Source organism: Canis lupus, chromosome 3 (assembly GCF_003254725.2).
Source record: "Canis lupus dingo isolate Sandy chromosome 3, ASM325472v2, whole genome shotgun sequence".
Classification (NCBI taxonomy): domain Eukaryota; kingdom Metazoa; phylum Chordata; class Mammalia; order Carnivora; family Canidae; genus Canis; species Canis lupus.
The window spans coordinates 66,739-89,668 of NC_064245.1; the positions used below are offsets into that span (position 1 = coordinate 66,739).

General features: G+C 47.9%; 1 protein-coding gene across 2 annotated transcripts in view; it reads left to right on the forward strand.

Moving 5' to 3' along the window:
• Positions 1-1,407: 1,407 nt before the first annotated feature.
• Positions 1,408-22,930, forward strand: part of REEP5 (receptor accessory protein 5) — a 31,467-nt gene continuing 9,944 nt past the window's right edge. The window contains exons 1-3 of one of the 2 annotated variants that reach the window (XM_025436956.3): positions 1,408-1,752; positions 2,149-2,242; positions 19,055-19,193. In XM_025436956.3, the coding sequence (XP_025292741.1) occupies positions 1,635-1,752; positions 2,149-2,242; positions 19,055-19,193 (351 nt within the window). In that variant the 5' untranslated portion in view covers positions 1,408-1,634. The remainder of the gene's footprint in view (positions 1,753-2,148; positions 2,243-19,054; positions 19,194-22,930) is intronic. The other variant, XM_025436957.3, reaches the window with a different exon arrangement.

Below are 22,930 nucleotides of genomic sequence, written 5' to 3' on the forward strand. Positions count from 1 at the left end.
GACCTAGGCAGAGGGAGGAGCAGGCTTCCTGCAAGCAGCCAGTTGTGGGACTCGATCCCGGGACCCCAGGATCACGCCCTGGAGGCTGCCCAAGAGCACTTATCTTGAGGAGCACCCAGGAATGTGCAGAACTGTTGAATCACCACATTATATACCTGAAGCTGACATAACACTGTATACTAACTATGCTGGAATTAAAATAAATGAATAAAACAACATCATTTAAAATATATATATTTTTAAAAAGTAGAACATGTGGACTGTCAGACATACTAAGTGCTATAGAGAAAAATAAAGCCAGACAGGGGGTAGAGACACTGGGGGTTAGAATTCAGGGTCAGAGAAGGTCCCGCTGAGGTGCCATTTGAGCAAAGACCAGCAAAGTGAGAGGACCCAGTTACGGGGTTACCTGGAGCTCTTCAGTTGCGGGAGGCTCCCCCACACCCGGACGATGGACATTCGGGGCTGGACCATCTCCCGGGAGGGCTGTCCTGCACACTGGAGGACGTGTGCCCTCATCTCTGGCCACCACCTGCTAGATGCTAGGAGCATCCACCCAGTCCGGGCTGCGGGGGTCTGGGCTGCGGGGGGCGGGGGGCGGGCTGCGGGGGCCCGGGGCGGCCCCACCCCGAGTGTCGCTTTACCTGCTGGAGTAACTGCTGGCAGGCGGGACAACCGGCTTCTCTGGGCACAGGGCGGGGAGGGGTGGGTGGTGGGGAGCGTTCCCAGGGTACCTGCCATCGTCATAGCCTACCGCACAGAAAGGTTCAGGGAGTGCAGAAGTTCCTCGGAAAGGCCACCCCGAGGGCCTGCACCCCGAGGGCCTGCACCCCGAGGGGCCTCCACCCCGAGGGCCTCCACCCCGAGGGGCCTGCACCCCGGGGGCCTGCACCCCGAGGGCCTCCACCCCGAGGGCCTGCACCCCGAGGGCCTCCACCCCGAGGGCCTCCACCCCGAGGGGCCTGCACCCCGAGGGCCTCCACCCCGAGGGCCTCCACCCCGAGGGGCCTGCACCCCGGGGCCTGCACCCCGAGGGCCTGCACCCCGAGGGCCTCCACCCCGAGGGCCTCCACCCCGAGGGGCCTGCACCCCGGGGGCCTGCACCCCGAGGGCCTGCACCCCGAGGGCCTCCACCCCGAGGGCCTCCACCCCGAGGGGCCTGCACCCCGGGGGCCTGCACCCCGAGGGCCTGCACCCCGAGGGCCTCCACCCCGAGGGCCTCCACCCCGAGGGCCTACAGCCTGTCCCAGGGCCATCCCGAGACCACGGAGGAGGCTGGGCCGAGTTCCGGCCGCGGGAGAAGCAGGGCTCGCACGGCGCTGCCTCGGGCCCGGCACGGCTGCGCGCTCGGCCTCGGGTGCCCGCCCCGCCCCGCCCCGCCCGCCCTCCCTCCCTCCCCCCGCCCCGCCCCTCCGTCCCCGCCCCCTCCCCGAGCGGCTCGCCTTCGCTCTACCTTCCGCGGGGAAAGGCTGCGGGGGGCGGGGGGCGGGGCTGCGGCCACCGGCGCGGTCCGCCCCCGCCCCGCCCCTCCCCTCCTCTCCCGTCCCCTCCCCTCCCCTCCCCTCCCCTCCGCGCTCGGCGGCCCCCGCAGTCGGAGCAGCCCGGGCGGCGCGCAGGTCCTCGCCAGCCTCGCCATGTCTGCGGCCGTGAGGCAGAGGTTCGACCGGTTCCTGCAGGAGAAGAACTGCATGACCGACCTGCTGGCCAGGCTCGAGGCCCGGAGCGGCGTGAACCGCAGATACATCGCGCTCGGTGGGTGCAGGGCGGGGCGGGGGGCGGCGGGCGGGGGGCGGGGGGCGGGCGGAGGTGCCCGGGGCCTCCCGGGGCCGCCCGTGCTGGCGGGGGAGGGGAGGGGACGGGAGGGGACGGGAGGGGCGGCGGCGCTGACGTGTCGGTCCCCGCGGCCGAGCGCCGAGTCCCGGTGGCTGCGCGCAGGCTGGGCGCGGGCGGCGGGGCCTCCTGCGGGCGGGGCGGGCGCTCCCGGAGGGCGGGGGAGGGGAGGGGGCGGGGGCGGAGGGGAGCGGGGGGAGGGGGCTCTGCGGCTCCCGGTGGAGCGCGGCGGGGCGGCGGGGGCCCAGGGGGCGGAGAGCGCGGGGCGCCCGGCTTAGGACCCGGGCCCCGCGGCCCGTTTCTCCCCTCGCGTCCCAGGCGCCGTCGGGCTGCTGGCCTTGTACCTGGTGTTCGGTTATGGAGCCTCTCTCCTCTGCAACTTGATAGGATTCGGCTACCCAGCCTACGTCTCGTAAGTGGCCCCTGCAACCCTCCCCCTCCCCCTCCCTTTCCCCCCTTCCCTCCCCCTCCCCTCCCCCTCCCCCCTCCCCTTCCCCTCCCCCCTCCCCCTTCCCCTCCCTTCCCCCCTCCCCTGCCCCTCCCCCTCCCCTTGCCCCTCCCTCTCTCCCCCGCCTCCCCGCCCGGGGCTGCCCCAGGGCCTGCACACCCCCATCTCCCGGGGGAGCGGCCGCGCACCAAGAGGGCACACACTGCCCGAGGTCACGCACTTGGAGCCTCCCCTGATGACAAGCCCAAGTGCCTTCCGCCTCGCAGTCTGGGGCGGCGGTGCCCGGTGATGCGGGCGCAGCAGAGGGCCCCGGAGTGCGGCCTTCAGGGCTGGGGAGGCCTCAGCGGGCCGCAGAACTGATCCCTCCTCCTCAATGATTATCTTACGATATAAGTCACCTTATACTTACCTGCATAACAGTAAACCCCATCAAATGAGACTTCCATAATTCAGAATTAAAGTTAATTCTGGGGACAGTTTTGCCTGCTTCATTTTGAAAAGACTGGCCGCTTACTACAGGCAAATGGAAAACATTTACCCTAGTATAAAAACAAAAACAACCTTACAAGATGTATCCCTAATATATAACTCCTTGGTTCTATGAATTTCTCATTTATGTAATTACACTTAAAAATGAATCTTAGCAGATTAGGTTCTGAATTTGTTAGTACCTGACGTTTTTATTTTATTTTATTTTATTTTTTTGTTGTTTTTTTTTTGACCTGACGTTTTTAGTCTACAGTGTTCTCTCCCCCCCCCCCCCCCTTTTTTTTTAAGATTTTATTTGGGCAGCCCGGGTGGCTCAGCGGTTGAGCAGCACCGCCTTCAGCCCAGGGCGTGTCCCCAGGGTCCTGGGATCAAATCCCAGTAGAGCTCCTGGCAAGAGGCCTGTTTCTCCCTCTGCCTCTCTCTCTGCCTGTGTCTCTGCCTCTCTCTCTCTCTCTCATGAATAAATAAATAAAATCTTAAAAAAATATTTTATTTATTCATGAGAGGCACATGGAGAGAGGCAGAGACACAGGCGGAGGGAGAAGCTGAGCAGGGAGCCTGATGCAGGACTCAATCCTGAGCTGAAGGCAGGCCCTCAACCACTGAGCTACCTAGGGGCCCCTACAATGTTTGTTTTGAAAAATATTCTACATTTTCATGTTTTCATTCATTCAAATCAGAATTCTTCGCCACAAATGAACTGTTTTACTCTGTAGCTCTACCTAAGAAAGCTGGTGGGTTTTATTTTCATTGAATTGGTTTCTGCAACTTCTCTCAACTGTAAAGATAAAGGAAAAAAGAATTTTCGGCTGGGAGGCTAACAGATGACGCATTTATTGCATCTTGTGTCTATTACAGGACAAGCTAGAATTTTAGTATCTGACTAGAAAGGAAACATGTTTTAGAAGTTGCGATTTGAACAATTAAATTGAAGTTACATAAGTAGTTACTGTATTAGTCTCCTGCAGACACTTAGCACTCCACAAAGTCTGGCTACATTAGGATGCTACTTGTTAGGAATTTGGAGCCCCTGTCTTCATGCTCAGAAAAGCATTTACCCTCTTCCAGCATTACCCGCTGAAGCACCATCCAAGTTGCATGTGTGTACCAAAGAAGGGCAGACCAGGAAAACTGGTTTGTTTGGCTTTCGGGTCCCTGAAAAAGGTACAAGAATAGCGGTTTTCCATAAAATGTAATTGACTGATAATACGGTGTGTATAAAAAGTTTGTAGTTAACAGTGATTCAAATGGCTCACACGATGTGTCTGTGCCATCAGACAAAATAACAAAGTACATTCCTTTACTTTTTACTTTTCTTTTGATTGTGTATTCTGCTTGCAAGAGTTCCTTTAATAAGAGTTTGAAGGATTTTTCAGGTTTGGGCTTTTAGAAGTTATTGAGCACATTTTGAACAAATCTTGGGTGGCAATTTAATAATTGCCTAGCTGCTCGAACTATTTTGAACCAGCAGGGAATATGGATTTTTGGAAATACTGAATATCATAAAACTCTTTTTCTATATCAGTACCATTTAGTACATAATCCTGTGGGAAAAATAACCTTCTCTGTTGGTGTGATGTCATTGGTGTGGGCTTTAGAACAGTAAAAATCTTTTTTCTCGGGGAGATATGCAAGTCCAGGCGTGTGCAGAGGTGGATGTGACCGCAGACAGAACTGCAGTATGTTTCTCCTTCACCTGAAGTGAATTAATTCTAGCAGGAATCTCTTTTTCAGTCCTATTTTTTTTTTAAAGATTTTACTTATTTATTCATGAGAGACACAGACCTCAGGATCATGACCTGAGCCAAAGGCAGACGCTCAACCACTGAGCCACCCAGTTGCCCCCTTTTTGTTTTAAATCATTTGTTTGTGATCATTCTTTCATTCTCTGCATAGTCAACTGAATAGTATTGCATCTTTTTACTTCCAAGAAGCTAAATGTTCCTGTCTATTGTTCGGGATTCTGTGAAATGATAGAGACGTTCATATTTCTAAGTGGGTCAGGTATGTGGGTTTTTCATGTTTTGGGATTATTCCGTTCACTAAATATATATACTTTTCTATTTGAATATTCTGAGACAAAGTGATATATGTACTACACTATACCAGGAGCTGGAGAAATGCTAAAATCTAATATTATAATTAATGATTTCAGCAGAAATTCAGGAAATAATGAGTATCTCTAGATGCGAGTATCTCTGGAGTATTTATTTATAGTAACATATAATTATATGTGTATATATTTATAGTAAATATGCTTCTTTTTATAGGCCCAACTCTTTCACCTTTAAAATAAAGATACGTTTCTCTGACCATATAGAGTGAAGGTAATGGAGTGAAGATTGCTCTCTGTGGGTACTTGGACTTTTCCCTAAAACAGTGGTTCTCAGCCCTGGGTGCCCATTGGAGTTACCTGAGGAGCCTTCAGAAATACTGATGCCTGGGCCCCACCTCCAGAGATTCTGGTGTAATTGGTCTGAGGTGCAGCCTGGGCTTTGGGGGTCTAAGTCTCCTCCATCTTTTAATTTGTAAAGGAATCTAACATCAGCCAGTGTCTTGGAACCCTGATGTCGAGCGGCAGCAGAAACTGGTGCGTGTTACGCTTGATGGAGTGAAGGATGGGGAAACACCCTGCTGCCCCTGGGACCCCGCCTGACCTTTGCTTTGCCAGGGTGGCATGGGACTATGCACAGTAGAAGCAGACCGCCCTCCACTGAGTAGCCTTCAGGCAGTCAGTGTTAAACATGAGTCTCATCAGGTTCATTCATTGCTTAACCAGGGTAATTGTGTGACTGTCGGGAAATTGTTGACAATGGTGCTGTTAGTTCTTCTGAAAAGTCTGGGTTTATCTGTTTAGCAGGAATCGAGTCCAGCCCGTTCCAGGCGTGGGGGGCAGCACTTCAGCTGCGCTGTGGCCCACGGTGGCCGCGTGCTCTGTGCCCTGAAGGGACCAGGGTGATGGCAGTAAGCGGGGAGGTGTGGGCGGTGGGTGCCACGGAGGCCGTGAGCCGTGGGGAAGGTCGGCAGGCAGCTGGGCTGCCGGGCAACGGGAAGGGCCCCCACGGGTATTTCTGGGAGCTCCTGCTTGAGCTCGGCTGGAGGATGGCGGGGCTGCGTGTGCCCGGGCCGAGCAAGGCGAGGAGCCCGGGGGCAGGTGCCATCGTGCAGGGGCCGCGGCTGGGGGGTCAGTGTGCGTGTATTCCGGGTGGTTGTAGGGAGTTTGCAGGTTTTCGGGTCACCTCGGCTGGGTTTTAAGTGGGTGACATGCTAGGACTTATGTCTTGCGGTGGTCGGGGCTGCGGCGAGCTGCCTGGCCCAGTGTCGCCAGCCGGGCCGTGGTCACCGCCTCCGTCCGGGCCGCCGTGCCATAGGGTCAGCGCTGGTCTCAGGGCTGAGCCCCGGGAGACGGCGGCCAGACCTGGCTTACCTGGCTTCAGGTCAGGGCGCGGCCAGCGAGGACCGGCAGTGGGGACCCGGCGCTGTGGCTCCTGCTCTTGCCTCGGGAGGCCGCCCCTCTGCTGCTCATGCCTGTTTTCTGTGCTGTCATTTCCCTTGGAGAGCAGAGCCTTTGATCTTCTACCTGTTTGCAGACCTTCTGGCCAGACTGTACAGTTATCTGAAGCCTGATTCCAGCCGCCTCCTGTCGAGCTGTTGGCAGGGTCGCCGTCCTCCCTGCCGCACTCCGTTTCCGAGAAGGTGGGCCCCTGCATTGGGCGAACCCCTGTCACCACGGTACACCACCCCATGTCGCCCCATTTCTCTGCTGACCTATAATTCACATGCAGCCCTTTCAGAGTGTGCGGTTCTATGCGTGGCGTATTCATAAAGTTGTGCAGCCCATCAGCGCTGCCTGATTCCAGCACGTTTTTGTCGCCGCCCCCCGCGAAGAGACTGGATCCATTAGCAGTCACTCCCTGTTTCTCCTGTGTCTCAATTTCCAGAAACCACTTAGTGCTTTCTATCCCTGTGGGTGGGTCTTTTCTGGACAGTCCTTATCTGCGGAATCCTATAATGTGGCCTTTCTTCCCAGTGCAGCCCTGCTGTCCGTGGCATTGCACAGATCAGAGTCTGAGAGACGCCCCCAGGAGCGGGTGCTGTGCTATGCCCTCCTGTGCAGAGTCCCTTGCCACAGACCTAAGGCAGCCCCCACCGGGGTCCCCGACTGGGTGCTAGTCTTGTCCTTGCTGCTTTGGTCAAATGGAATTATGAGGGAAAGTCTAATGACTTTATTTTATATTTTGATTTTTGCCCTGCTGAGAAAGGAAAGGAGGAGAGTTTTTCATCCTGTCCAGCAACTTTAAACAATTTGACAAAAAAAACAAAAACAAAAACTATTTTTCTTTTTATTTTCTACTTAAAAAAATATGTTTTATCTATTTATTCACGAGAGACACAGAGAGAGGCAGAGACACAGGCAGAGAGAGAAGCAGGCTCCATGCAGGGAGCCCGATGTGGGACTCGATCCCGGGACCCCGAGGTCACACCCTGGGCCACAGGCAGGCGCTCACCCCCTGAACCCCCACGCGCCCCAGTTCACCACCTTCCTGGGACTCTCAGAGTTGGGCTGTAGAGATCAGGCATGTAATCTACTTCCTTTCGTTTTCAAATGATCCGGGTGCAGAGGGAGGTAGGGTACGTTTCCCAAGGTCGCACCGAGACCCAGTTACTACACAGGGGTGTGAAAGTGCAGTTAGGCGGGTTTTAGTACTAAGCTCAAAAAGACTAAATGTGAGTCCAGCATTTGGTGGCTGTATTTAGACTGATGTTTGGCAGCACCTTTGAAATCTCATGCCCCCTTCATTGAAGTGTCATTTTATCTTCTGTGTCGTCACCAGCCCACGTTAAACTGTGCCACCAGGCCAGTTAGCTGTTTGCATGGCTGCTTACCTGTGCGGCACTTGGTTTCCCAGAAACCTGTGTATCCCTGTGTAAGTGCTTTACAAATACAGCGCGTTTAATGCTCACGGCACCCTGATGACGTAAGTACTCCATTCCCATTTCACAGATGAGGAAACAGAGGAAGTAACTTGATCAGGTTCTCACAACCGGTAGATGGTGAGATTATATATAAACCCAGGGAGCCTGGCTGGCCCGCTTGGTGGAGCAGAAGACTCTTAATGTTCAGGGTTGTAAATTCAAGCCCCAGATTGGGCATAGAGCTTACCTTTAAAATTAATAGATGGGGCACCTGGGTGGCTCAGTTAGTTAAGCGACTGCCTTCAGCTCAGGTCGTGGTCCCCGGGTGCTGGGATCGAGTCCTGTTCTTCCTCTCGCTCTCTCTCAAATAAATGATTTAAATAAATAAATAAACTGAACAAAGGCGGGGACTCTGGTTCCAAAGTCCACGTTCTAACTTTTCTGTTACTCTGATTTCCATGTGGCCTTCCGGCTATCTTGGACCCACGCCATACCCAGGCGGAGATGAAACGAGAGCTGTTGATGCAGACTTTCTCTCCTCCGTATGATGCTCTCAGTACCTTGTCTGCAGGTGGTGTGTCTTTCCTCTCAGATAGGGTCCTGCCCTCCCAAATCATATATCTGCATGCACACAGCCATTTGCAGCGTTTTGTGAACAGGAGTTAGAATGTATTACTAACAAGTTCTTTCGCTTGTTACATAGCATTGGTTTATAATAGCAGCAGCATAAGTTGTTATTTGCAGACTTGCTCTGTTTTCCCAGGCAAGCCCGTCTGAAGGTGCTCACTGACTTAGATTTCCTGAGGGAGTGGGGCCCTGCCTTTGGTTCTCTATCAGGAGGCAAACAGTCTCAAGGAGAAGATGTTTGGGGATGACTCCTGTGAGGTCAGATCAGATCAGAAAGGGGATGGTGATGGGGGTAAATTTGGAAAACACACTGTCAAAATAACTAAGAACTGTAATCCACGATCCCTGGGTGTGGCTTAGCAGTTGAGCATCTGCCTTCAGCTCAGGGCATGATCCTGGGGTCCCGGGATCGAGTCCCGCGTCTGGCTCCCCACAGGGAGCCTGCTTCTCCCTCTGCCTGTTTCTACCTCTCTCTCTTAATGAATGAATGAAATAAATGAATCTTAAAAAAAAAAAAAAAAAGGAACTGTAATATAATTAACCACAAGTAAAAGCCACAGCATTTTCTTAGTTAATGATTCACAGCATACAAGGTGCAGGAGCTTAGGTTACAAAGGCCTGAAACCTCCTCATTTAAGATTTGCAGTGTCGGACTCCTAGATGGAGGTTCGGTACCCAGAGGAGACTTGGAGAAGGTGGCCCTGGCGTGACTGGCAGTTGAGCACCACTTGTTTCAGAAAAGCAAGTCGTCTGAAGCACAGTCTGGCTTCCCCAGTGGCGCTGCACGATGTGTATTTGTGGTTCTCAGACTCATTAGGGGCTTTGTTTTCTTTGTGTCTGTGTGTGATGCCAGAACTTGTAATCATATCTTTTTTACTTTTTTATTTATTTATATTTTCTACTGAGTTGCTGATGTTCCTCATACACTAGCTCTGCCCTCTGCAGCTCTGAGTGCTTACGAGCAGAGCAGCAGATGCCCTCACTTTGACTGCTCTGGATAGCCTGACGCACATGCATGTTCTGGCCAACCCTGCACTTGGATCGGTAACTGGCACCTTGCAAATTTTTGTCTTGAGTATCCTGAGATCTTAGACTTTTAAACATTTTACTTTTGTCAGCTTTTTTACTGTTTTTTTACTTAGTATTACTACTAATACTGCTGAACTATTTTAAGATGGAGTTGTAGGGAAAAAAACTAGGAAAAGTAATAAAATGTCCTTATAACAGCATGTCACTACTTTTGTGGGTGATTACAGCCAGCATTTTGGTCAGTTTTTTTCCTCCCTTGCCTGTGCTATAAGAGAAAAGAAAGTCTTAAGGAGCAAGTAAGATGAATGATTTAAATTACTTATTCATGATCTACTTTGTGGCTCAAAAGCAGTTGTGGGGAGGGCATTCCTAATGCTCCGTTTTAGAATGTGCCTATGAATTTTAGTGATGCTTTCCCCCACCCTGTATATGAGGGCCCTGGAGATACAGTTTATCGTCCTTCTGCTTTTACCTACCCCATCCTGGAGTTCTCTCTGTCAGGACTGGCTTTAAATAAATATTCCTCATCTCTTAAGGTATTTCCAACGACTAGAAATACATACAGAACATTTTAAGGTATTTTGTGACTGTTGACAACATTACCAATGAATGAATTTTGAGGAACAGTGAGTTAATATATAGAAGTTGAGGGGCGCCCGGGCGGCTGAGTTGCTTAAATCTGCCTTTGGCTCAGGCCGTGATCTCAGGGTCCTGGGATGGAGTCCCATGTCCAACTCCCTGCTCAGCGGGGAGTCTACTGCTCCCTCTCCCTCTGCCTGCCGGTCCCCCCCTGCTTGTGTTCTCTCCCCCTCTGTCAAGTAAAATCTTAAAAAAATATAGAAGTTGAAAAACAGTTTCAAAAATTGTTCATGAAGTGGCTTTTTGTAGCAGTCGAAGTGTGAGTGGGTGCTGTAGAAATCTCCTCTGCCTTTAGTCTGTCATACCCCTCACGCACTCTCCTGGCTCCCAGGAGTCACTTCCCCGCCCTTCTCAGCCACGTGGCCACTGTGTACGTCCGTCCTGCGGCCTCTGATAGGGAGGCCAGGTGATCTGGTGAAGGGATCACTTACACGTTCGAGGTAACTCAAGGCTGTACCAGCCTATCTTCATGTGGCCCCCTTTGGGAAAGGTTGGTTTAGATTGTGCTTGTCCAGGTTGCACTAGAGCCTCAGTGAAACTTGCTGATGCTATATTTGACACAGATATCATATTTACAGAGCCATCAGTTTTAGTGACAAAGGTTATTCCAGTAGGATTCACATCTGCTGTTTTATTGCTTTAGGCATAGGTTTTTTAACTGTCACATACTGTAAGGCGTTCAGTTTTGAGTTCTAAAATGTTAGAGGCACCTGGGTGGCTCTGTCAGTTAAGCATCCAACTCTTGATCTCAGCTCAGGTCTTAGTCTTGGGCCTGTGGGTTGGAGCCCCGTGTTGGGCTCCACGTTGGGTGGAGTTAGCTAGGTTAGGTCCTAGAGATGAAGCTGTGGGAGGAGAGGCAGCTCTCTCAGATTGGAAGACCACAAACGAGCTACTGGACTTGGGTCACGGGTCTCTTGGGGCAAAGTCAGGCATAGGTGTAAGTGTAGGGATGCCGGAATTCTCTGGCCTGCACGCTTTAACATTCCTCATGTTCTCTATTTGATTGACTGAATCTTTCATTTTGCATTAAAACACAGAATGGTGGACAGTTGGTAAAAAAGACCATTGTAATTAAACACCAAAATGTTTGACTAACGAATGACGGCTTTTGTTGTAATATTCAGTCTCCATTAGAGATGTTTTATAGACTCATCTTCAAATGTATTTGCCTGCGAATTTAGCTTATTTACGTATTTCGCTTAGTCATTTTACATAGGAGAACACCGTATTAAAGAGTAAATGAGCATAGTGTTTTTTTCATTGTCCTTGTATAGTCACCTCACCTCTTGTATAGTCACCTCAGAAGATACTTTTCTACATATTTAGGAGGCCTAGCTAGCTAGCTAGCTCATATCTTTTTTCTTTCTTTTTTTTTTTTGAATGAGGAAGGCTGGGCATGATATAAACGGTAAATAAGCAAAATGGTTTTATTGTATGTACAGAATCCTTTCTCTTGCTTTGAGGGCACAACTGCTCTGTGGTGGAAAACAAGTGTAACTTTGAGTGCCCATAGCTTCTTACCTTTTTTTTTTCCATAAAGAAGACAAATCTTTTCTTTATAAGCATGGAAACAAATTAGTGTTTGTGTCTTAAAATGTGTAATATTTTTCTCTTGTAATTTTTTTCCTTGCAATTTTTTTCCTTCTCATTTGCAATGGCATTCTCTTAAACCAAAGTAATAAAAAATAGGAAAACCATTTTGAAGTCTCAGGAATTCCCACATCACACTCTGATAAACACAGCAGAAGAAGCCCTACACCTCTTAGGTGCTGTGGATGGTCATGCTGTGTGTCTGCTGTATCAAAAAGGGTTATAAACATTACGGTCTGTAGTCTTCATATTCAAGCTTCAATAATCTACCTCAAACTCTAGAGTACTTGCTATTAAATAGGACTTACCACATTCAAAATAAAACAAAGCAAATGGATCCCAGGCAGATTTCTTTCTGTTCTTTACCAACAGCATATCTCAAAGCTGTTTATTATTATAGGGCTTTTAAATTAAGTGTCTGGCAATATAGTTGACTCATTAAAATTAGAATTCTCTGGATGGCTACAACTGGTTTTAGTAGTAAAGCCAGTGCTTTGAAGAAATTTACTACTTAATTTTATGTTACCTGGCTAATTTGAATATATGTGAACCATGTACAGTACAGGTGGCATGTACTGGAATTTCTTTGGTGTTAGTGATCAGAAGTGTATGTATATGGATCTGATAATTCCTAGTTCTATTAACCCTTGGGCAAATAGCTTAAATTTCATAAACCTCAATTTTCTTACAAGTAAAAGGGGTGGGTAGTATATGTCAAACAGCACAGAATCTAATAATCAGTAAGTGCTTAATTAAGGGTGGTTACTTTTATTAACCTACAAAGAAGAAAACTGAATTATAGTTGTGATTAATTTGATGTCATTGAGCTTTTAAATGATTAAAAGAGGCATCTGGGTGGCTCAGTCAGTTAAGCATCTGCCTTTAGCTCAGGTCATGACCCTGGGGTCCTGGGATCAAGCCCCATGTCAGGCTCCCTGCTAAGCTCTCACTCTCCCTCTGCCCCTCCCCCACTCCTGCTCTCTCTGGGTCTCTATCTCAAATAAATAAAATTTTTATAAAAAAGGCATAAACAGATGGGCCATGAAGGCTGGTGGAGGCAGCCAGTACCTGTCACTGAAGCCCGGTGGTCTGGCCAGTGGGCTCTGTGCGCATCAATACCAATGCAATGCTAACGCAAATTTTTTTTTTTAAAGATTTATTTATTCATGAGAGACACACAGAGAGAGACAGAGACACAGGCAGAGGGAGAAGCAGGCTCCCTGCAGGGAGCCCGATGTGGGACTCGATCCCGGGACCCTGGGGTCACGCCCTGAGCTGAAGGCAGACACTCAACTACTGAGCCGCCCAGGCGCCCCTAACATAAAGAATTTTTGCCAGTCCACCTTCACACCATGGGCCTGAAAATTGTTCTCAGCAGTGTCCAAGTTTGTTCCCATTGGCCTGCAGATGGGATCTGGGGATTTCAGCTCTTATTCTCTGTAGCATTTGGGATTTGGAGAGTGAGGGATAATTAAAATCCGTGGATAATTCTCCAATCCCCTTGTAGGCTTATTAACAATGCTGTTAACCCTCTACAACTTCTACTTAGTTAGGAGGACTGGAGGATTCTTATCACTTGCTTTTCTTTTCAGTCTCTTACTTCCCTGTAATAATAAATTACTACCAGGTTATAAGTATTTATCTATTAGGGTAATATTTAACGAGAGCTTACTTGGTTTGTCATTGATTCTGAGTGTTTAATGTGTATTAATTTAATCTTCATAACAACATGATAAGGTTTATCGTTCCTGCTTGACAAATGAGGACACGAAGGCCCAAAATAACTTGCTCGAGGTCCTGTGGCTGCTAAGTGGTAGAACCAGATTACAAGGTGCGTGCCAAGGATGGTGAACTGATGCCAAACCAGATGAGCATTGGGAAGGAGTGAAGGGGAAAGCCTGGTGATTCCACAGTCCAGTGTAATTAGTAATTTTTGATAGTTTAATAGAAGATTAGAATGAGTCCGTCCTGTGTGATGGGCTGTTGGACTCTGTTCTCTTCGGTATTTATGTGTGTATTGAAGGCCTTTTAATGCTCTAAAATACAGCAGCATGTCTGATCATGGTTAGAGAAGTTTGAGTTGTTTCCTCAAGAGAGAAATTAAATGAATGTTCCTGATGCTCACTTCAGTGTGTAACAAAGCCCTAGAGAGGGCTAGTCTCATAGGAGGAAGTAGTTGTAGAAAGTCTGGTGCTTATTTTTTTTTCTCCCATATAGAAATCTTTTTCCTTCCTTTTGTTACGAAAACGTAGTACAGGCTCATTGCAAAGACCTTAAAATGAAATTCCGCAATCCCGATGCCCAGGATGAACTTTATACAATTTGAAATTTATATTTCTGGACACCATTCTTAGTCTGTAAACACAAAAGATTATGTGTTTGCCTCTTTTTCGAGACACAAAAGTAGTGATCTTTTTACATTCAGCACTGTATCTTGGGCATCATTCTCTGTTAATATCCTTTTTAAAGGCTTCAGAATATTTCATTGTGTGGACCCACCAGCATATAATCACACCATTCATTGCTGTCCTTAAAAAGCGTGTGGACCTATGCTTCTGTAATATTTTATTTTGAAGTTGAAGTTCATGTTATTCTGTATGTTAGTAAATTGAACACCAATAAAAAAAAAAAAAAAAAAAAAAATGAAGTTGAAGTTCAACAGTATTTTATTTTCAGTTGAAGTTCATTTTAGTATCTGTCTTTCCTCTTTGAGCTTCATATTTCAGCCTATAAAATAGAGTAGGAATAGTTGGTCTCGAAGATAGCTTCCAACTCAACGTTGTACAGTTTCTGCTTTCTGAAATTTTAGAACTGCTGGCCACTCCCATACCTAGTATTGACTGTCGTCTTCAGCAGCCTGGCCGTGTCCTTACCACTCACTCAGGCCTCCTTTCCTTTGTGCCACTTGCTCCTGGTAGGCCAAGCCCTGCCCCTGGAACATGGCAGGTGGCTGAGTTGAGAGAGAACAAAGCCCCGAGAGTGGCCAGGCAAAGGGCCGGTGATGAGAATATGGCAGTAAGAGTCTGCACAGAGCAAAGACCATGATGTCTGTCTTTTACGAGTGTGTTCCCCCAGAAGTTGTTCTGAAACCAGGTTCAGCGTCGGTGGTGCAACGAATGTATCCCACCCGAGGGCAACGTAAAACAGAGACCGTTTAAGACAGTGGCCGAGGCCTGTGGGAGAGTGGTTGGAATTGTTCCCAGCTGCTTTTGGGACAGTTCCAGAGCTCCTCTAGGGTTTAGCTGGGGATTGAAAACCCTGGGGGAGGTGAGTGTTCTAGCCAAACAAATAGAGGACTTTTAGTTGTTCTTGAAATTTTAGCAAAGAGTTTTGGTTAGTAGATGTTTTTACTTTGAATTCTTTTACAAACTTGAGAATGTTCAGGTGGGCATTCTAGATCATCATAGAGCGACTCATCCTGACTATAGCAGAGGCTTTATTCAGTTTGCCTTCCCTCTCTACCTTTTCTTTTCCCTTGGCCTCCCATTCGTTGCTGGAAAGGGGTAGCTGCCTACCCTTTGCCACAGCTGAGACTCAGCCTTGATTGGCAGGACTGAAACTTGGCTCAGCCTTAGGATCACCTGTACAACTTCCTTAAAGTGTATACCTGTGCTCTACCTGCCAGAGCCGGAGTACCAGGCCTGAAAAGGCCCCAGGCATGTGTCTGTCTAATGAGTTCTGTAGCTGGGGCAACAGTGGACTAGGGTGCCACCTCAGAGCGCTGTCCTGTGTCCTTCCAGTTGCTCTCCCTGCCCTCCACCTAGGTAAGCAGGGTGGAGGGTGGAATGGCTAAGGATCTGGACCTTGAGACTGACATTGCCTCTTGTTTGTCTTCTGTGACCCAATTTACCACTGCTGAGCCTTGGGTTTCTTCAGCATGAGACTGGATCATTGTGGTCTCTTCCAAAAGGAAGACAATGAACTCTTTTTGTATTTATATTCGTGTACATATTTATTAAATGCCTACTTGGTACCAAACATTTTGCTAAGTGTTGTACAGCCTGGTGGTGAGTTGTTCTAGGAAACGGGGAAACTAGGAAAATAGCCTGGAATAGTGAAACAGGCACAGGCTTTGTTGGGGTTAACTTTGGGTATAAATCCAATCTCTGCTACTTCTCCTCCCTCCCCTCCTCCCTCCCTCCTTCCCTCCCTTCTCCCTCCCTCCCTCCTTCCTCCTTCTCTCCCTCCCTTCCTCCCTTCCTCCAACACAGGGGCTTGAACTCATGACCCCGAGATCAAGAGTTGCTTGCTCTACCCACTGAGCCCGACAGGCACCCCCAATCTCTGCTGCTTGTAGCTAGGAGCCCTGCACCTGTTCTTTTTCTTCCTCAAGCCTCAGTCTTTTCCTCAAAAATGAAAGTAACACTACCTATTTCCTAGGGCCAATATGAAGTTAAATAATTATTAGGTAAAATTTAACCAAGGATGTGAAAGACCTGTACTCTGAAAACTCTGAGGCATTGATGAAGAGGACACAAATGGAAAGATCCCATGCTCGTGGATTAGAACAATATTGTTAAAATGTCCAGACTAACTCAAAGCAATCTACAGATTCAGTATAATCCCTATCAAAATGCCAATAGCACTTTTCAGAGACCTTGAGGAAATAATCCTAACATTGGTATGGAATCCCACAGCAATGCTGAGGAAGAACAGAGCTGCAGGTATCACAGTCCCAGATGCCAGGATCTGCTACGAGGCTGCAGTAAAGCAGTGGTATCTGCGCAAATACAGACACGGGCCAACGGAACAGAGTAGAAAGCCCAGAGATAAACTCATGCTTATGTGGCCGGTTAGTCTACAACAAAGGAGACAAGAATTTGAAGTGGGGAAGAGATAGTCTTGTCAGCAAATGACGTTGGGGGAAAATTACTGGTTCCTCCGTCTCCCAGTCTTTGTTCCATTTTGAGCAGAATGGAAATGACCTAAAGGCACAGAGTGCTTCAGATTTAAGGTGAGTCCCCATGTGGCCTGAGAAGTTGCCACCTCCTCGTGGGTGGCCTAGGTTGGGATGTGACCCCGTATATGTACGAGGCAGGAGAATGTATTGCCGAGTATCACCTCTGTCCACTCACTTGGAAAACTAAGTATAAAAGTAAATAGCATTCAGGAAATGACAGGTTTTTTTTTTTTTTTTTAAGATTTTATTTATTTGAGAGACTGAGCACGAGCAGGGGGAGGGGTCCAAGGAGAAGCAGACTGTTCTGCTGAGCGGGAAGCCCGACTTGGGGCTTGATCCCAGGACCCCAGGATCGTGAGCTGAGCAGAAGGCAGATGCTTAACCTGCTGAGCCACCCAGGCGCCCCAGGAAGCAGCAGTTTTAAGCCCTTCTCTTCCCTCCCCAAACTAGACTGGGGCGCTTCGTCTCTTTGAGCCTCAGGCTTGGCACCTGCAGACTACCTCTTTTGTGCCTAATTTATGATGTTATGACACGTAGACATTTTCATGTGAACTTTGTGCTATTTTAGATTAAAACAATAATTAAATGTTCAATCAAATGAGAGATTCTATTAAAAATCTCTTCAGCATAATAAGACTCTGGGGGGTGGCATCTGGTGGCTCAGTGGTTGAGCATCTGCCTTTGGCTGAGGTCATGACCCCGGGGTCCCAGGATCAAGTCCTGCATCGGGGTCCCTGGCAGGGAGCCTGCTTCTCCCTTGGCCTGAGTCTCTGCCTCTCTCCACGCCTCTCATGAATAAGTAAATAAAATGTTTAATAATAATAGTAACAAGACTCTGTGGTCTTGTCCTGTCTTCTTTCATGTGCCTTGGTTTTCTCCAAAACTGGGGTCAGCCTGTGAGGTCAGTTTTGGTCTCTCCAGCATTCTGCACGGCGTTCTGAGTGTATTAACATGGAAGCTTTGAATGTGCAGTGCTCATGGGATAGAGGACTCACCATTTTTTTTTTTTTTTTTTTAATTCCTTGAAGCACTGACCTTGAACTGTTGGAGTGGCTTTTCTGGTTTTGAATCTGTGGATCTTGACTAACCTCTTAAAAGTGATGACACAGATGGAATTGAAAATATCAGGATGTTTCCGTGGAATGCTTGTTTCAGTTTCTGTTTGCATGTGGGTTGGCTTCTGGACCTAGTCACGAATTGCTTTGGTTCCTAAAAGCAGGACCACGTGGGAGCTAGAACTGCACCCCTTCTGCCCAGGTGTGACGTGGGAGAAGTCTTTATCACGCTCATAACCTAAAAGATGCACTGCAGTAGACATGCGAGGAAGGTGGCCTCGCGTGGGGCCGCTCTTAGGTGTCTGGTGCGCTTGCCTCTGCGTGTCCTTGGGCCTCCGTTACTCTGCGGCCCCGAGGAGAGCGGAAGCCCGAGCCCACGCGGCGCAGCGACGCCTCCCCGGGCTCTGCATCCACTCGCCCATCCTGTGTGAACAGACCTCTTACTGGCCCTTGCCTCTGCGAGCGTGGGCTTCACGGCTTGTGGCCTCCCTCCCGCCCTCCCGCCCTGTGCTCATCCCTGCGGCTGCCTTTGGCCTCCTTGGGGAGCCTGTGCTACCAGGTGTTTTCAGGAGTTAGCCCATCTCATAGGTAACCAGATGCATACTTCTTCTGGTTTACTATTTTATTTTAGTTCAACTCAGTTGTGGTAAGTGTCCAGACATATGTCAGGACAGGGTAAAAAAATATGGAATTCAGGTTTACCTGAATTCTGAAGAATGAAGAAATTTGTAGGCCTGGGAGAAATTTCTGTGATTCAGAAGTAAAAGATTATTTTAAATTTATTTCCATTCATTTGCAGAATGAAATTTGTTTGAGCAGTAATTGCTGCTGAGAGTGTCCTTGATGTTAAGATGAGGGGAGGAGAGCCCCCACTCTAGGCCCCATGAAGTAGTCAGAAGCGAACGGATGCCATGACGTTGGTTTTCACCTGTGCATTATGTAGCACGTCATAGACTTCAGCAGTATCTGGACTGTGTTCCAGAAGTTCCTTTACGGAAATTTCTACTTACCCATAATACACCTCAGTTATTAAAAGCACATAGGGAATTACCACAAGAGTTACCACAAGAGAATTATGTTTGTTTTTGAAGATTTTAAGTAATCTCTACCCCCAACATGGGGTTACACCAACAACCCCACGATCCAGAGTCGCATAGTCCACCTACTGAGCCAGCCCGGCGCCCCACCACGAGAGAATCCCTGATGTGTCCCTGGGGCAGGATACCGCTTGGGGGTTCTCGGTCATTGGTGGGATCTCTGGTGCCCGGAGGGAGGCACAGGCAGGGTGGAAATCCGGGGGGAAGCTGGTGCCGGTTTCTTTGGTGACCAGAAGACGCGTAACCAGTGGTTACCATGGCTTGTCTTATTTCCACATCGCTTCCTTCTGTTGTATTCTTATCTCAGGGGCATGTGCAGACATTTGCCTGAGTTTCCTACGTGGTGTTGGAGGGCAGGCTGTCACAGTCTACTGTGTGAAAGTGTCTCATTGACGTTACATGTTGTTATATGTGCTTTTTTATTGCCTTTCAGAATTAAAGCCATAGAGAGTCCCAACAAAGAAGATGATACCCAGTGGCTGACCTACTGGGTCGTGTATGGGGTGTTCAGCATTGCTGAATTTTTCTCTGACCTCTTCCTCTCATGGGTCCCCTTCTACTACATGCTGAAGGTATGTTGGCTTCTCTTGAACTGCTCTTTTTCTTTTTTTTTTTTAATTTTTTTTTTTTTTTTATTTATGATAGTCACAGAGAGAGAGAGGCAGAGACATAGGCAGAGGGAGAAGCAGGCCCCATGCACCGGGAGCCTGATGTGGGATTTGATCCCGGGTCTCCAGGATCGCGCCCTGGGCCAAAGGCGGGCGCCAAACCGCTGCGCCACCCAGGGATCCCTGAACTGCTCTTTTTCTTTCCATCTATGTATTTGCTTTGCGTCCAACCACTAAAATAAACTCCACTCAGAATCTATATAGAGGAATAGGGACAGATGCTTAAATGCTGAACATTTGTGGCTCTGCCTCCCCTTAGAAACAGGAAGACTGAGTTTGAGACATCTAACTTACTTTGTATACCATCCTGGAAGCCAAAGCAATTGTGTATTCAAGATGTGTTTGATGATCAAAGATGGAAACACTGTGACCTAGCACAAGCATGGCTGCTTACCAGGATCCTGTCTGTAAGCGGAATTGTCTGTGTTTGAGGGGAAGCACTGCAAATTTTGGCCGGTCATTGGTTATTCACTGGTTATCCTGTACACTGCTGTACAGGAGTCATTGTTTCTAGAAGAAAAAAGTACTTACTTCTTATATAGGTTCAGAGAAAGATGTGAAATGCACTCTCTGGGGAGGTCACTTTGATAATGTCGGCAGGTGTGGTAGCCAGGGATCCGCCCCACCACACCTTGTGTCTGGGAGAGAACTGACCCTGGTGACCACCGCGGCATGAAAAGGATTAGGAAGTTGAAACTCATTCCTAATGGCACCTGTATCGATTCTGAATGAGAAAGTTAGCATCTTTCAGTAGCTACAGTGCACAGTCTATTGGAAACCTTAAATACTCTTACTAAGTGTTTTCTCTGTGTGACTTTTAAAGGATTTTGTTTATTTGAGAGAGAATGAGTGGTGCAGAGGGGTGGAGAGAGAGAGAAGCAGACTCCCTGCTGAGTGGGGAGCCCGATGGTGATGATGATGATGATGGTGATGATGATGATGATGATTATGATGATGATGATGATGCAGGGCTGCATCCCAGGACCCTGGGATCACGATCTGAGCCAAAGGCAGATGTGGAACCGACTGAGCCACCCAGGCGCCCCACTTTGTGAGTTCTACAGTTTGCCTCACTTCTGTACCTCCACGTTAAGAACATTTTCCTGTACTTTTTTTTCTGAAACAGTGGTTTTGGCATAGAAGTCCTGTCCTTGCTGAGGCGCCAAGGAAAATGAGTGGAACTGAGTAGCCAGGGCTGTTCCTCCCCATCCCCTCCAGCTCTGCCTCCTGAGCTGAGCATTACAACTTACCAGCATCTCCTTCTAATGCTGTTGGGGGAGCGGAGGGTGCTCCCTTGGCCCAATGGACGATTTAGTGGGAGAAGGGTGAGGAACGCTGGTTCCTTTAGTGTCTGGGGCTTCCTTCCCACAGCCTACTGGGACTAGCATGGACTGGCATATGGCTTTCCTCCATCCCATGCCTAACAGATTAGCTGATACTCCTGGAGGAAAGCGAGCTTACAGGCCACCATAACAAGATATTTGAGAAGTACAACCGTTTCAGAAGCAAGACAACACTATCAATTAGAGAATCCTGTCAGCAGTAGAAATACTAGAACCGAGTAGCCAAGATCTAAGTGAGGTTGCTAGCAGGAGAGGCATAGCAATATGAAATAGGAACAGGAAAACATAGGAGAGAGCCAAGGAAAAATAGGGGATAGGGAAAGAGTTGAAATAAAGAACACACTGTATTGCATAAATAACAGAAGGAACAAACTGGGAAACTGGAGGGGAACATAAAAAATACACACGTACACATATATTTCAAAGTAATCTATAGACTCAATGCATTCCTTATCAAAATACCAAGGGCATTTTACATAGAACTGGAATAAATACTCCTCAAGTTTGTATGGAACCACAGAAGACCCCGAATGACCAAGGTAGTTTTGAAAAAGAACAACAGAGCTGGAGGTCTCGCAATCCCAGATTTCGTGATATGCTGCCAATCAAAATAGTATGGCCCTGCCACAAAAATAGACACACAGATCAAAAGAACAGAATAGAGTCCCCAGGAATATGCTTTATGATTAATTAACCTATGACAAAGGAGGCAAGAATATACCGTGGGGAAAGGATTACTCTTCGATAAATGGTGCTAGGAATACTGGACCACTTTCTTACACCATATACAAAAGTAAACTCAAAATGGGTTAAATACTTAAATGTGAGGCCTGAAACCATAAAACTCCCAAAAGAAAATATATAGGTAGTAATTTCTTTGACATTGAATTTAGCCATATATTTCTAGATCTGTCTTCTTAGGCAAGAGAAACGGAAGCAAAAAGTAAACTCTTGGGACTACATCAAAATAAAAAGCTTTTGAGGGAAACTGTCAACCAAACAGAACAGGCAACCTGCTAAATGAGAGGAAATATATGCAAATGATGTATCTATGGAGCGGTTAATATTCAAAATATATAAAGAACTCATAGAACTCAACACCTTTAAGCAACAAACCAACCAAACCCCCAAAAATCTAATTAGTAAATGGCAGGAAGCCTGAGTAGGCATTTTTCCAAAGAAGACAGACAGATTGCCAAGAGACACATGAAAACATGTCTTTTCAACGTTATTCATCATCAGGTAAGTGTATGTCTCAAAAACCACACTGTGGTATCACCTCACACCAGATTGCCTAGTATCAAAAAGACAAGAAATAGCAAGTGTTGGTGAGGATGTAGGGATAAGGCAACCTTCATGTATTTTTGGTAAGAATATAAATTGGTGCAGCCACTATGGAAAACCGTATAGAAGGTCCTCAAAATTAAAATTCTATACCATATGATCCCATAATTCTACTACTGGGCATTTACCCAAAGAAGATGCAACTGCTTATTAAAAAAAATACATGCACCTCTATGGTTTTTGCAGCATTATTTATGGTAGCTGAAGTACGGAAGCAACGTGAGTGTCGTCAATAAATGAATTGATAAAGATGCACACACATACACGAGTACACACTGGAATATTACTCAGCCATAAAAAAGAATGAGATCTGGCCATTCACAACAACATGGAGGGACCTGGAGGGTATTAGGCCAAGACTTACTAAGAGAAGTAAGTCAGAGAAAGACAAATACCATATGTGAATTATACGTAGCATTTAAAAAACAAAATAAATAAAAACCAGAAACAGAGAACAAACTGGTGTTGCTAGAGGGGAGGAGGGTGAAGGGGATTAAGAGGCACAAAATTCCAGTTATAAAGTAAATAAGTCACAGGGATGAAAAATACAGCCTAGGGAATATAGTTGGTTACTACTGTAACTCTTGGTGGTGACAGACGTGCCCGTACGTGGTGGGCTTTGAGTAGTACGTGTAACCGTGGGATCACTGTGGTATACCTGAGCCTCAGATAACGTTGCCGACTAAACAGCCATTAGACAAAAAAGACTGAAGGGGGGCACCCGGGTGGCTCAGGGGGTCCGGTGTCTGCCTTCAGTTCAGGTCCTGATCTCAGGGTCCTGGGTTGGAGCCCCACGTAGGGCTCCCTGCAGACGAGGGAGCCAGTGTCTCCCTCTCCCTCTGCCTCTCCCCACCCTTGTGCTGTCTCTTTCCCTCTCTCTCTCAAATAAATAAAATCTTAAAGAAAAAAAGACAAGAGAAAACAACATAGGAATAAAAACCCAGTATATCCATA